Genomic DNA, 14,945 nt, shown 5'->3' with positions numbered 1-14,945 from the left:
TTTGAATTGTGTCATACTGACAAATTGATTATGACGTGGCTGGTAGATAAGTGAAACATGTCACGGATAGTAAACATGGAGTGTTGAACAATAGAACAGCGTTCAAGTTGTCGATCATCATTATCAAATGATTCATTATGAACATGGAAATGTGTTATAACCATTAGGCAACTGACCAGGTGCAATGATGGGCCCTATTGGGGGCATTGTAGTATGGAAAAAAATGAAGAAACTGAGGAACTTACAAAAAGGGCATCTAGATTAACACCTGATGTGAATTTCCTGATCACTGACCGTAATATCTTTCATTGCTCCTTTCATCAACAATAATGGAATGGAGATCCTTCCTCCGGTCCAGATGGTGCTGGTACCTCGTGAAATGAGGTTTTCTTGTTTTGGGTTAATTCAATATCTCTCTGGAGAAACCTCCAGGCTGTCCCGAATAATGAGACGAATATACTCCGGATTACTTGAGTACGTTTCCGTCTGGAGATGACGTTGATGCTGGAGTTTCACATCTCTCCGTATTAGCGTCACGTTTTTCATTATTTTTTGATGACCTTCTTCCACAGTCAGCGGAAAATGAGAGAAGGACGGTCGAGCCTTATACAGCTATAAATTGGCGTTACTGAAGGAGAGATATTATTTCTGGTCGACTGGACATAATGATTTAATCCGGTGGCCAATTTGTGAGTTCATGTTTATTTCATCGTTGCTGTATATTGAGTGAGTGAGGAATGGGTTCTGTTTCAACCGTTAGAAAGGATAGCTATGTGATATTCGGTTGCAATTTGGAACGCCCGCTGAGAGAATCATAATGAAAAAAGATCAGAATGAACAATCAGTTTTTCCATCTGTAAATTCCTGTCCACTGGGGTTTATAGAATCACATATTATCTGTTTCAATATTCCATTTTGCTTGATGTGGAAAACATATCCATGTTTTTTAAGGACATTTCAATCGAAATAAGATAAGTGATTTTGCTGCTGAACAAATACTTGCAGGTTACGAAGATGTATTGATATCTAGTTAGCCTAGACCAGTTCCATGCCTAAAAAAAATATTGCGTTGCCATAGCAACGAACAATAACTCATTAGAAGTGTCACTGTGAAGTTTGAGGTCAAAAAAGTACCTCAACCAGAGTTACGCAATAAATTAAAAGGAAGAAGATGTCCACCGAAATTGTGAAAATCGAATAATTGGAGTATCGAGCCACCATCAAGTACCTGTATTTAAAAGGGTTAAGAGGTAAGCAGATTTACGAAGATATGCCTAATACCCTTGGTGATCAATGTCCTTCGTATGCGACCGTGAAAAATTGGACTGCAAGCTTCAAAAGAGGTAAATTTTCCATTGAAGATGATGACCGATCGGGAAGACCAGTTTCTGTGTACATCCCCGAAAATATCGATGCAGTTCATGACATGATTTTATCAGAACGTCGAATTGGGCTAAAACGGATATCTGAAGCACTGAATATTTCATATGAACGCGGTCATCTTATAGTTCACGTCAATTTGGACATGAGAAAAATTGCTGCAAAATGGATACCCAAATGTTTGAATGTTGACCAAAAGCGTGCAAGGGTTTAGAAGCATCGCGTTCGATCTGTGCTTGATTTGAAAACGATGTTGACTTCTTAAACCGAATTGTTACTATGGATGAGACTTTGGTACATTTCTACGATCCAGAAATAAATCAACAATCGATGTAATGGCGACAATCTGGTTATCCAAGACCTAGGAAGTTTCGTGTTAAAAAATCTGCTGGAAAAGTTTCTGCTACAGTTTTTTGGGATTGCCATGAAGTAATCATGAATGAGTTTTTGGATAAGGGTAGAACAATAACCGGAGATTACTATTCGACATTACTGAACACTGTGCGGAAAAAAATTAAAAAGAAAAGAAGCGAAAGCTATCCAGAGGTGTATTGTTTTTGCAGGACAACGCCCCTGCACACAAATCTCATGTTGCCATTCGAAAAATTCGTTATTTAGGGTTTGAATTACTAAAACACCCCTCCTATTCACTAGATTTGGCTCCATCCGACTATCACCTCTTTCCTCAACTGAAAAAAAGTTTAAAAGGTCGTAAATTTTCTTTCAACGAGGAGGTAACAAAAGATGTGGAGGTCTGGTTTGCAGAGCAAGGAGAAACATTTTCTGGAAAGCTCTAGAGACGTTGCAGGTTTGTTGTAATAAATGTATCCAATTAAAAGGAGAAAATGTTGAGTAATAAAATATTTTGACATTGAAATTTTGTTTGGTTCTATACTAGGCTAAGAATTTTTCAATATATCCTCGTATATCGAAATTTTGATCGATGTTTTTGTTGTTTTTTTGAAGAACTCATTACTTTGTCAATGATTGAACAATTTTTGATTTTTTTTCTCTTTGTTTCAGGTGAGTCCCACCTCCTCTTCCAATCGATCGGATATAACGGTAAGTTCAGCCGAACCCAACATTCCGAGGATCTCTTGGACTTAAATATATGCTCACCTGCGTCAAATTAATTGGTTATTACTGGTCCAACTTAATGAAGTGTTCCAGTGAGGAGAATGTACTTCGAAATTGAGTAGAAGCCGTGCAGGGAGCTTCTCCCTCTGCACGAATATTTCAAAGTCGATGAAAGCTTCAAAGGTCAACTCGAGCTTATGACTTAACTTTCGAGATAATAAGGGTCAGAGCTTGCTCCGTTGAAGTTACGAGTTGAATTTTGAGTGAAGCGTCCCCCCTTCATTATTTTTCAATAAAACGCTAAGACCTCGAGGAGTTTCTCGGATCTCGTGAATTTGCGCTCATACAGGGGTGGCCAACCGTCATCAAGAACCGTTTCGGAACTATGTCAATGAAACCTCCGAGCTTGGAGGGTGGAAATTGTTATTGGTCCAGATAACGAACCATACGACTACTGAATCAAATTTTAAATTTTGAAATTTCAGTACTGTAGATACACTCAGAATTCTTCGATACTCGGTGAAATATTGTTTTCGAAATGTATAATCCTGACTTAAGTTTCCATGTCGAATTTCAAGTATAATTCGCATAATCTGAGGTTACATTCATAGTTCTGAGACACAAGCTAATTTTTCTTGATAAAGATCGAAATTCTGAGAAATGAGTTTAAATTCCGAGATAAAAATCTGAATTTTGAGACATAAGTTGAAATTCTTTGATACGAGTCTGAATTCTGAGCTCCAAGTCGGAGTTCTGAGATAAAACTGAGAAATCTGAGAAATAAGTCAGAATTCTGAAATACAAATCTGAATTCTGAGACACAAGTTTATTTTTCTAGATTATCTAGATAAAGATTGAAATTCTGAGACATAGGTGTAAATTTCAAGATGAAAATCTGAATTCTGAGACATAAGTTGAGATTCTGAGATACGAGTCTGAATTCGGAGCTCCAAGTCGGAATTCTGAGATGCAAGTATAAGGTCTGAGAGATAAGTCAGAATTCTGAAATACAAATCGGAACTCTGTGCCACAAGTTGATTTTTCTAGATAAAGATCCAAATTCTGAGATATAATTTGATATTCCGAGATCAAAAACTTAATTCTGAGACTTGAGTAGATATTCTGAGATACAAGTCTGAATTCTGAGATACAAGTAGGAAGTCTGAGAGATAAGTCAGAATTCTGAGATAGAAGTCTGAATTCTGAGATACAAGTAAGAAGTCTGTGAGATGAGTCAGAATTCTGAAATACAAATCGGAATTCTGGGACACAGGTTGATTCTTTTAGATCGAAATTATCAGACATAAGTTGAAAATCTGAGATACGAGTCTGAATTCTGAGCTCCAAATCGGAATTCTGAGATACAAGTAGAAAGTTTGAGAGATAAGTCAGAATTCTGAAATACAAATCGTTATTCCGAGACAAATTCAACAAAATTTCAACTCATTTCAGTATTCCATACTTCAACTTTGATTTGTTTCTCAGAATTCTGACTTGTATTCTGAGAAACCAGTCAGAATTCTGACTTCATTTCGCAAAATTATTTTTTCTGGCTCTTAAACGCTTCCGTGAAAAAGAAAATGGTTGGAAACGTTCTACAGATCGTTACAAAATGGATTGTGAGTTTGGAATCTATTCCTTGAATGTAAGGGTCCAAGGATAATTTCTGATGCAACTTTCCGATTCAAATTAATTTTCTCGGTTTTCTTTATTCTAATTGGAGTATCAATCAGGAGGGACGTCCCTCAAAACATCGCCATCTGACGAAAAAATCGCTCGATAAAACCAGAGGAACTTAATACGTCGCCAACTTGACGATCCAATCCAAAACCGTTGTTTTGGCTGGCTTGAATCGGGACGTTTTTTTTCTGTCACGACCGGGGGTTTTTTAATGCTGGTGGGAGTTGGGGGTGTACAAATCGAAAGATTTTTAATTAAATGGAGCCGGAGTTTGAGGAGATCGAGCTGAAAGGGCTCCAGTTCCGTCGACTTTGTTTCACCAGAGTGAATTTGCGGAGGAAGCCATGAAACGGGGAATCCTATCGAATTTTTACCCTCTCCGCGAGGGAGTGATTAAAGTTTAAATCTTCGTTTGTGTTATGGTTCGTTTCGTAAAAGTGGGCCGCGGCCATTGGACGTCGTGATTAATTTTTTACGAGGTACTGGCGATAGTGATTTTCTTCAGGGGCTGTAGGGGGTTATTTTTCGGGAAATGCTGACTTTCCTTCGCGACTTCATAAGGTTTTATCCTTTGTGGTTCTCGTACGGCTTCTTTCGAGTTGAAATGAGGTTATTCTTTGTCGAATCGGGAATTCGACATCGATGGTTTATTACGAGGGCTGTACTCATTTTGCTGAGGCCATACTGGGTGTATGTTCAGTAACTATGTTACCAAACAGCAGGGGTTTCTATACTTTCATAATTTTTTTCAGATAACTGAGTCGTGCTAGTTATTTTTCTTCGAAAACCATGTTTTTTCACCTTCCACAACTAGTTCCTAATGGCGACAAAGATATCCAATGGCAGCATCATAAAGCTAATCAAATTCACTTTGTGGGGCCTAAATAAACCATGTTTCCCATTTTTAATTCCTCGACCATATTTTTCATGAAACTTTTCAGGCAAGGATATACACAAAACTTTATGGTGAACGACTAGAAATTATTTCTACTAGAGTAAATTCATCGACTATTTCTTCAATATTCTTCGAACCAATCTCACGCAGTCTCTCAGCCGAATCCGTCGCCTTTTTTCTTTTATATAACTTAAAGTAACAGAATAAATGCGAACTGGCGATAAAAGAAACCGACGAAGTTCCTCTGTGAGCTGTAATGATGTTCAAAATAATGTTATTTAATCAGGGCGACTGGATTCGAGCCTCCCACTTTCTTTGCCCCGTTTCTTCTACAACTTTTGCCCGACGGTTTGTCAAGTAAATGCGCTTTTTCATTGTCTTTTAAGCCCTCTTCGGGGGTCTTTTATCAAGTTAATTCTTTTCGTCCCATCGGAAGGCTATTTGGAAAATTAGATTTCGGTGAGTCGGCTAGCGCTGAAGAATATGTAAGAAGTATCGAGAATTTAGAAATGGTCCTTTTCTTCTCGTCTCAGAATCTAGTAAGAAGTGTCTAAGAGGTCCAGCGCCAAAATAGGTGGCACTATGAGATTTCGGAGATAAAACTCCTATGTACCAAATTCAGTGATTTTCGTATGATTTTAAGATAAATAGTAATTGATTGCGAATGTGTTTGCGATCAATTTTAGATGATTGATATTGTGGATATTGAGCAACTAAACAGGTGAAAATGCAATTAGTCACCCCAACGGGCTTAAGAAGAAACCTAGATAAATCTCCACTGATCTGGTAGATTCCCTTCCTAAAGAGAAGGGAAACAGGGAGGTAACCTTTCTTCCTTTCTTCAAAGATTACTTTGGATTTTAGAAGACTTTTGGAGCGCACGACGATGATACTATCATTATTGGTTCTGTTCGCAAGGCGTCGCCACAAACTGGGACAAAATCCGCCTGACAAACCCGCGTCAGGCAATCTGTTCACGATGTAAAAAACAGGAAAGACTATTTGCAGGGGCGGAATTTGGGTGCTTCAACTGCGGAAAAGGGGGCCTTTTGGCTAAAATCAAAAATAGGGGTCGCTTTTATTTTGTATCGTAATGCGCCATTATGTAATTGAAATCAAACAATTGCCTACGAAACCTGACTTCCAATTTCATGATCAATTTCAAAGTGTCTTCAATATTGAACTCACCTTTCGTTTCTCATTTTATTATAGGGCTAAGATAAGCTTTGAGTTAAGAGCGAAATTGATGGCTGTTGCTGCAAACTGCAAATCTGAACGAAATATCATCCACGATAATATCTCAGGTCACTTCCGAAACAACTTTCACAAAGTGGAGCTAAGTTTCGAGATTATGAGGATCAGTTCCAACACATAGGTATATCAGAGATCATATTTTGAACTTCAATTTCATCTTTTCAGTATCGAATCCCGTTGAACGGTGTAATTTTCGAACTTCTTCCTCAAATCAGTTGAGGAAAGTTTCGGATTGTTCCTCGAAAATAAAAAGAATACGCGTATTCCTATAAGAACTTTGTTAGATATCCTTGTTATATAAGTTTGCTTCAGAAATTGTTACAGAATACCACATTCATCGGCTGAATATTACAGCTATAAAAAGGTTCAACTTATTGAATTCGAATTTTTACTTTTTCATGTACCTATTATGAAGTCAATTACACACACTTTATGATTGATGTTTTTGAAATGTTGTCCAAACATTCGTTCTTCGTCGGTAGTAATTGAGGAAAGGATAAAGAACGTACAAATAATTACATGTTCTTCAATTCTTGTCAGTCTGATTCAGACAATGTATTAATGACTACCCTACGTCAAGTCATTCTTTCAATAACACTTAATAACTTTCAGTTATCTCTGGAGTGTGAGTCATTGGCCTGAAAATTGGTCTGTTCTAGGTCTGAATACCTGAAAAAAATTCGTTAGTTACTTATTACGTACCCTGTATATGCAAAATGAAGTCGTTGCAATGCCGACTCCATACTTCTTGTTCGACCAAATTCGCTGGCGATGAGAATCCTGTGGGGAGTTTATTGAGAGCCGTCCATTTGAGAGGAAACTCCTGCAAGTTTATGTTTCAATTACGCGAGTTGGATCGTAAAACCGTTTCATTATTTCCGTTCACGGCGCTACCTAATTGCTCAAAAATGACCGAGACGGAACATTAAGGATTCATTTCGCGAGGCTGCCAGCAGTTGTTTTTTCAGCACTAACATCTGATCGAACTCCTGTTACAGCAATTTTATGGAAGGGCCGATTCCAACTTCATCGTGAATTAATTTCGAACAGCACCTCAGACGCGATCCTGGCAGTTGGAATTATCTTGAAAAAAGCTTGAACAAGATGAACTTTTATATGGTTTTCGTCGATTTGTGAAAGGCTCACTATCATGCTCCACGAGACCTAACCAATGGAGCAGTTCGCAAAAATAATAGCATTGTGTTCAGCAAAATATGAATTTGATGGAATTCAAAGTGGATAATTATAAAGTAGTTTGGTGGAATAGCCACCGATCTGATCAAACTTGTGTAAAGAAGAAGAATCTGATCTGGCAAGAAATATCTTCAAGTTTCAAACAGCTATCTCCAAGAGACTAAAAAGTTGGAGAAGTGGAGACTTTCGACATTTCCAACTCTTCTGTACGGCCAGCCCCACCACTCAAAGTGTCAGATTAGCATGAATTTACTATCAGATACACGTAAGGCATACACAGTATCTTAATCTGACATGTTCGAGTTTGTACACCTCACGATTTTACATCTATGAAAATCTGCAGACGCTTAACCCACCACGGAAAGGGCATACATCATAGAACCTTTTTTTCTATCTACCATCTAATCTTCGAAATCCAGTAGATGTCCACGACGTTCGAGTAAATCCCGATTTAGCATCGTGCTTCCCAACTATTTCTCTATATGAAACGAGGAGTTTCAGCAAATATGTTTGTAAATATCGACCAACAAAAACCGAACAGTTTCAAATTGATATCGGATTATTTTCGCTAGAACATGAAAAGTGGAAATGTCGATTCCACGTCTCGATAAAAAACAAAACGATCCGTTTCCATATTCAATGAGGACGGGGCTTTATCCGGGTAGAATATTTCACCGGATTTAAAAAATTCACTAGCGCGGAATGGGACCGGATGATTCGTATGAAATACCGCGGGATTTGACGGAATGAACGCAGGCTTTCTTCCTGATCCCATCGTTGGGAATACGTGGGAGAATGTGTACATGGTCCTAATACGCGGAGGGACATCTCTTTCGAGACAAATATAGATTATATTCGCGCAAACCGGAGAACGATGATGCCGCCTCCCTTCGGCGCGGGTCCATTATTTTATTTTTCCCGGATATAGCTGTGGGACCGGCTCCATCTGCCGCGTTTATACATAATTAAAATTATGCGGATTTGACGCTGAATTGGATATGCATTCGGGTCCAGGTGCAACTTTGAGAGATATGTGGATTGAAATGTGAATACATAAATAGAAAATTGCATTTTGGTACGGATGACAATCTGGATGTGGAATAATTATGTCGACTGTGTTCAGTATACATCGGGGATATCGAAAAACGCATCGAAATCCCGTTCTATCATGATATAACTGTGGATTTCGCTCCCAAAATGATGTTACATGTTATTCATCGGGGGTTCCAGGAAATCCAACACGTTTACATATTTCGAATCTGTCGTTATTCAAACTACGTTGTAAAAGGGTTGTAGTAGTATGGATAGTTTGTGCTGAAAACAGGTTTTTCATGGAACACGCGTTGATATACTTAATTGCCGAATTATGAATATGAAGATATATCTATTAAAATACAAAGTATAATGACCATACCGATTGAAAGAGTACACGATTACCAGAGCATACCATCCAGAGTGGAACCAGGACGAGAGACTATCCACAAGTGTCATGGCTTACTACTGACAGTTGAACCACTTTTTAGAAGATTACATCGTGTTCTGAAGGAAAACAACTTATTTCAGGGTCCACCCTGGAGAACATAAGGATTAATTCATCTGTAACTCAATAATAGTAATTGGTTATATGTAAGTGAGAGGTAAACAACAGAGTTGACTTGAGAAATGAAATGAACTGATTCAAATACATAAATAAGATGATCATGAGAAGACAATAAATCAGTATTCATTATCAATGAGTAAGACATAAGAAATTTCAGTTCTGGTTCCATGAGTAACCGAAAAAGGTCTGAAATTCTAGTTGAGGTGTATAGTATATTAAAATATTTATTCATGAGGACGAATATAATTGAGGTGACTCGATAGAAACTATAAATGAGCAGTACGAAAAGAGATGATCAATCTTTTTATTGTAAATTTTTTATAACCTCGCACGTGGTCACATTTCATACATACTGAAATCATGAAAAGGACATGGAAATGGAGTAATTTTCGAGTACATAACTTTTTTGGGTAGAGCAAGTTATCACCAGAATTGAATGAGATGACTTGAAAGAGAATTACTTAATGAAATGAATTTTCATAGAATTTAAAATAATCGAGGTTAGGTTAGGTTAGGTACAATAATCGAGGTTAACACATTGAGACGTTAATTCAACAACGTGAACAAAGAGAATGGTACTTGCTTCAGCGGAAACGGAAAGATCTGACAACTTTTTGATAGGGAAGTCGGTCAAGTAACGTTGTTCAAAGCACCATTGAGTTGCCCTTGAAATGTTTACATCTGGTCCGTAGCGTAGACAAGAGCAAGATCAGAAGGGCACGGTCAATTTTCAACAATCATAATGAGCTACAACCTTAAAATAATGGGCTCAAAGCCCGAATTGATCCGAATGCCCACGATGAAACAAGACCATCGAACTGTGTCGAAAAATATGAATTGTCTGCGGCCAGGTCATACCTCAATATCCGAACGAGAACTGCATATTCGAAAGCCTGCTTGGGCATAAACGGAATGCCCTCCAATGGGAATAACGAGCCAACTTATATCGTTTGAAATTCGAATCGCTCCAAGTAATACGAATTGCCGGCAGAATGGAACTTTAGCCACGTGAAATAGTTCAACGGTTCGGCATTTCACCTTGTTCTCCGCTGCATTATTGCGGTTTTATCCTGTTCGATACCCTCTCGTCGAAGGATAACATTCATGGGACACTAACAGATGGCTAGTTCTCGGTGTTCTAGAATCTGGAGTGTTGGCGCTAGTTTTGCTCTTATACTAGGTCGATTACAGTAAATGGGTCATCTTGAACTCAAACGACATCTCCCAATGACACTTTGATGGAACAGATACTCATAGTTGATGAATTGAAGATGGGCTTGATTAGAGGAGGCTTAAACATTGCAATGCCATCTGAAAAGGAAAAAGATCTGAATATTATATTCCATATTGAATGTGTTTGAAGTTTTGATAGTGCTGGGAGTGCGAATCCCAGCATTTCAAATGACCCCTGTAATAATAATCTAAGAAATATGTTCGTTTGAATGTCAGCAATACATTTTTAGTTGTCAAACAATATAGCATATGTATGAGTTTTAGCAAAGGTAAGTGTAACCGGGTACCATACAATTTGGAGTACGATACAAGAGCTTAGGGAAGAACCTCCGTAAAAAAACCCTGTCTCCCCGTGAGTAGTGTAGTGATGACAAATTTCTTTACAGAATAAGCTTTTAATACTGAAGGGTTTCTTTTCCATTGATATAAAAATTTCTTTAACCTCTTTCCATTTCGAAATGACATCTGAAACAAAGAAACAGAGCAGAAAACGAGGAAAAAAAGTTAATAATAAAGCTTTCATCAAAATTTATTCGAAGATTTGATAATGAATGAAGAAAAAAATAAATAAATATAGGTACATAACTTGTCCTTCCATTGCACTGGGAGGAATATCATCTCTCCGTCAAAAACTTTCTGCTGATCTTGGTGGAGGATCACCCTCGTCGTTAGAAATGCCTTTAGTACTTAAATTAATAATAGCCAAATCCTGCTTTTGACTGGGAGGGTCTTTCGACCAGGTCCAGTCTTCCAAGTGATGATTCTTCTGTTCTTCAGTTGTTCGAGGAACGCTACAGGACCTTTATGTTGGGGAATCATCTCCCATAGATATGCCAGTGGATATTCAGAGGAAAATTGAAAAAACGAGAAAGAAATTCAAGAAACTTCTGACAATTCACCACCTGGAACATGTTTGGATAAAAATAACCCCGCAGACAAGAAACTTGAGTAGAATGTTTATTTATCAACTCAGGAATACACACAGGTGATTTCCACACCCAAAAAGAGTTATTCCAAGGTCCCAGTTGTTATCTGCACCAAGCCAGTCGATCACTTCGGCTGTTGATATGGTTGCAGAACTTACTTAAACAAATTCATTGATACTGGGTTTTCTGTTAGTATTTTGGGTTACTTCGTTAATTATAATCATTTCCTGAATGGATCTTTTTTCGATCAGCCGAATATAAGTCGTCCTACAGTAGCGCGTTTCGCTATCGCAGAAACGGGATCTTTTTGTTTACGGGAAACGGTTACAAGGGCAGAGACAACAATCTATCAGACGCCAGGAAGCCGGGGCAAACAGAAATGTGAGCCTTTCAGGACGTAAAAACTCGGAACACTCTCTGTTCTCCCTTTAATCCGTTCCGTTGTTCGGCTGGGTTCGAAAAAATAGAGGAGTTACTGAAGCCTTTCATACAGGACGTTATTTATCGAAGGGAGGGCGCGGGAAAACAATGGTTAACTGGATGAACCTAAACGAGTTTTTCCTTCGCGATGGGTACTTAATCTTTCGCCAGAAATGAGTGCGATAACGGGATGGTGAAAATGGGATCGGACAAGTGGATCCGGAGTTAATGCTCCTCGTATATGTAGAAAGCCTTACGTGGTTTCATTTGGTTCTTGAAACTTCGAAAAAATCTGATAAAAGGTTTAAAACGCAACAAACATTATACACTGCGCAAAAAAATTAACGCACATTATGGAAAATTCAAATTTATTCTACAACTGAAGATGTTCTCAATGATAATTATTTTTATCAGAATTATGCATGCATATGTTATCCACTTTCAACGGTTTTCTTCAATACTAATGTTTTTTCCCAGCAGGAATAAAAAAAGATGATATTATCAAATTTTGAATGTATTGCCTCCATTCTAAAATCAGTTGTTCTCGATCAATTCTAGTTATCAATAGTTTTTCATTCGTTTGATTTTCTACACTCGATCGCTATGCAACGCCAAACACGCAATTTGACCCAAGAGGAATATGCCCAAGCGGTAGTTTTGCGAGAAGAAGGGTGGACATACACAAGAATTGCAGAAAGGTTTGAAGTTTCCCATACAAGTGCGTCCAGAATGTTGCAGCGATTCAAGGAGACAGGTATGAATGTCCGAAGACCAGGACAGGGTAGACCACGGGTAACAACTGCCATTCAAGAACGTTATTTGAGAGTTTCTTCGTTGAGACAACGGTTTGCAACCGCTCGCCTCCTTCAAATTCAGCTTGAGCAAACTCATGAGGTGCAAATTAGCACTCAGACAATAAGAAATCGCCTCAGAGAATATGATTTAAGGCCTCGTGTCGCGGCAAGAGGCCCAGCTCTTACCCCAACCCATCGAAGGGCGCGTTTGAATTTTGCGAGAGAGCATATCCATTGGGAAGAGGCCGATTGGGAAAGAGTTCTCTTCACAGATAAGTCTAGATTCTGCCTCTACCATTGTGATCGACGTTCCCTTATATACAGACGTCCACATGAAAGATATGCTCAGTGCAATTTCCTGAATACTACTGGTTTTGGGGGAGGATCGATTATGGTATGAGGTGGAATATCTTTGACTGTTTGCACAGACCTAGTGATCGTTGATAATGGAGCTATGAATGCTGATAAGTATATAAGGAACATTCTTGAAGAGCATGTAGTGCCATTTGCCCCATCCATTGGTGAAAATTTCATTTTTATGGACTATAATGCCAGACCCCATCGTGCGCGCATCGTTCAGGAGTACCTTGAAGAGGTTGAAGTCTCTGGAATGGAATGGTCAGCAAGAAGTCCAGATCTCCATCCGATTGAGCAGGTTTGGGACAACCTCAATAGAAGGCTGAGAAGTTCAGAAAATCATCCAGCTACTCTTAGTGACTTAGGAATCCAACTCGGAGAAATCTGGGAAGGATTAGATCAGAACATTTTAAGATCACTCATTTTGAGTATGAACCGTCGTTGCCGAGCTGTAATTAACGCAAAGGGTGGAAATACCAAGTACTAAATCATTTATCAGCATTTCAGTATTTTGAAAATTGTTCATTTCTCTTCTTTCACATAAGATTCGGTGAAATCCTGAATTTTTCTTCCATTTAATGTGTCTTGTTTCGTTCAAAACCTTCCCGAGGGAACATAAAAATTAAGTTATAAAGTCAATGTAGAGTTTGAAATTGAGATTTTCAGAATGTGCGTTAATTTTTTTGCGCAGTGTATTTTATTCGAAGTATTTCCATCACCACCCATTAGAAACGTCTGTTTTCTTCATCTTATCGTCATTCCACTAAGTCTTTATAGTTGGGGAGCCCAGGAGGGAACTTTCTGCTTGAAGTTTCGTGAAAATTTGAGGCAATATTGTGTTGAAACTATACGCCAAGGGGTTTGGACACTAATATCAATGAACTGAAATATTCACGTATGAAAGAGCCATTTCTGGTTGGACCAGAGACAGCACACATAAAATTATTTTTTGGCCTTCTCTGGGAGACGCCAAGACACTGAAATATTTTGCCGTCACTGCCTCCCAGCCCTCAGCTCCTTAGTTATTATTCCACGACAAAACTCTTTCCATCGGATATTTTCGACGCGATTCAAGAGACCTGCTGTGTCACGTCTTCGATTATTTTTTGGGGGGGAGTGCTTGAAGACGGGTGTCGAAAAGCTGGAGGCAACTTGTTCGTCCTCATTTATCATCCCAGATATTTTCGCTATCGGGAATATTGGCCAAAATACAATGGAAATATTGGAAGTAGATTGATGGTTCTGAAAGGTTTGATTTTATATATTAATTCCACGAAAACAAAACAATATGTGGGATTGATATTGATAATGTTATAGAGAAAAACAGGATAATATTTTCAGTAACAGAATGGCCCCTCTCATATTTATCCATTTTTTCGTACCTATGTGTTTATAGTTTATATCCTGTGAAATTCTATATATAATATATAATCGAGGCAGTTTCTTGAAAGTGCTTATGTTAGTAATGTTGAAAAAGTGTTATGATGTTTCCTCATTTCATCCCATTTTTACGACGATTGTTGGAATGTTCAAACAATAAGATTGTGATGCCCATTGTGAAAAAATTCGTGAATAATTCAGACGTATTTTATTGGTGAGATTTTGAAGTATTATTCTATTTTTTACACTTGTGTCCTAAGTCTATTTTGTCAGTTGGTATCTAAATGAGCCATTCCATAAAAAAGTGTAAGTTACTGAAAAATAATGAGAACAATTCGGCAATCCTAAGTTTCCATTTTCATTACCACGTGAATATCGAACGAGCCAATATCCTAAAGGAAACCACATGGTCGAATCAAGAGATAAGATTTTTCCCACTGTTTTGCAATAATTCAGCTAATAAACGGTCGAGGGTCGTATTAGGATCTATTTCAGTAATCATTTTCAATTCTTTTCTCAACTTTGATGAGTGATTTTGAAAGTTTTGTATAGGTGATTTTTGGTGAAACGCTCCATTTTGACCAGTTCTACCTTCTGTTGAAAAACAAGCCTCACCTTCAAATACACTCTGTATATTCTAGAAAATGAATGAAACAATCTGTCGCTATCAGCCAGACAATTCTTGAAAGCTGATGGAGATTTAGCACAAAAATCACTTTTGTGTTGATAATGCAGGAATCATTTGGCAAAAAATG

At 38.1% G+C, this 14,945-nt stretch overlaps 1 protein-coding gene across 5 annotated transcripts in view; it reads left to right on the top strand.

Moving 5' to 3' along the window:
* LOC123309910 (neurobeachin) overlaps window positions 1–14,945 on the top strand; it is a 452,107-nt gene that overhangs the window by 123,649 nt on the left and 313,513 nt on the right. The window contains exon 2 of one of the 5 annotated variants that reach the window (XM_044893215.1): window positions 2,404–2,442. The exons of the other annotated variants lie outside the window; for them this stretch is intronic. Coding sequence (XP_044749150.1) covers window positions 2,404–2,442 — 39 coding nt within the window. The remainder of the gene's footprint in view (window positions 1–2,403; window positions 2,443–14,945) is intronic. 5 annotated transcript variants of the gene reach the window in all.

Source organism: Coccinella septempunctata, chromosome 3, assembly GCF_907165205.1.
Source record: "Coccinella septempunctata chromosome 3, icCocSept1.1, whole genome shotgun sequence".
Taxonomy (NCBI): Eukaryota; Metazoa; Arthropoda; class Insecta; order Coleoptera; family Coccinellidae; genus Coccinella; species Coccinella septempunctata.
Note: the sequence above shows the minus strand (reverse complement) of the source record. Positions and strands in the feature narration are given on the sequence as shown.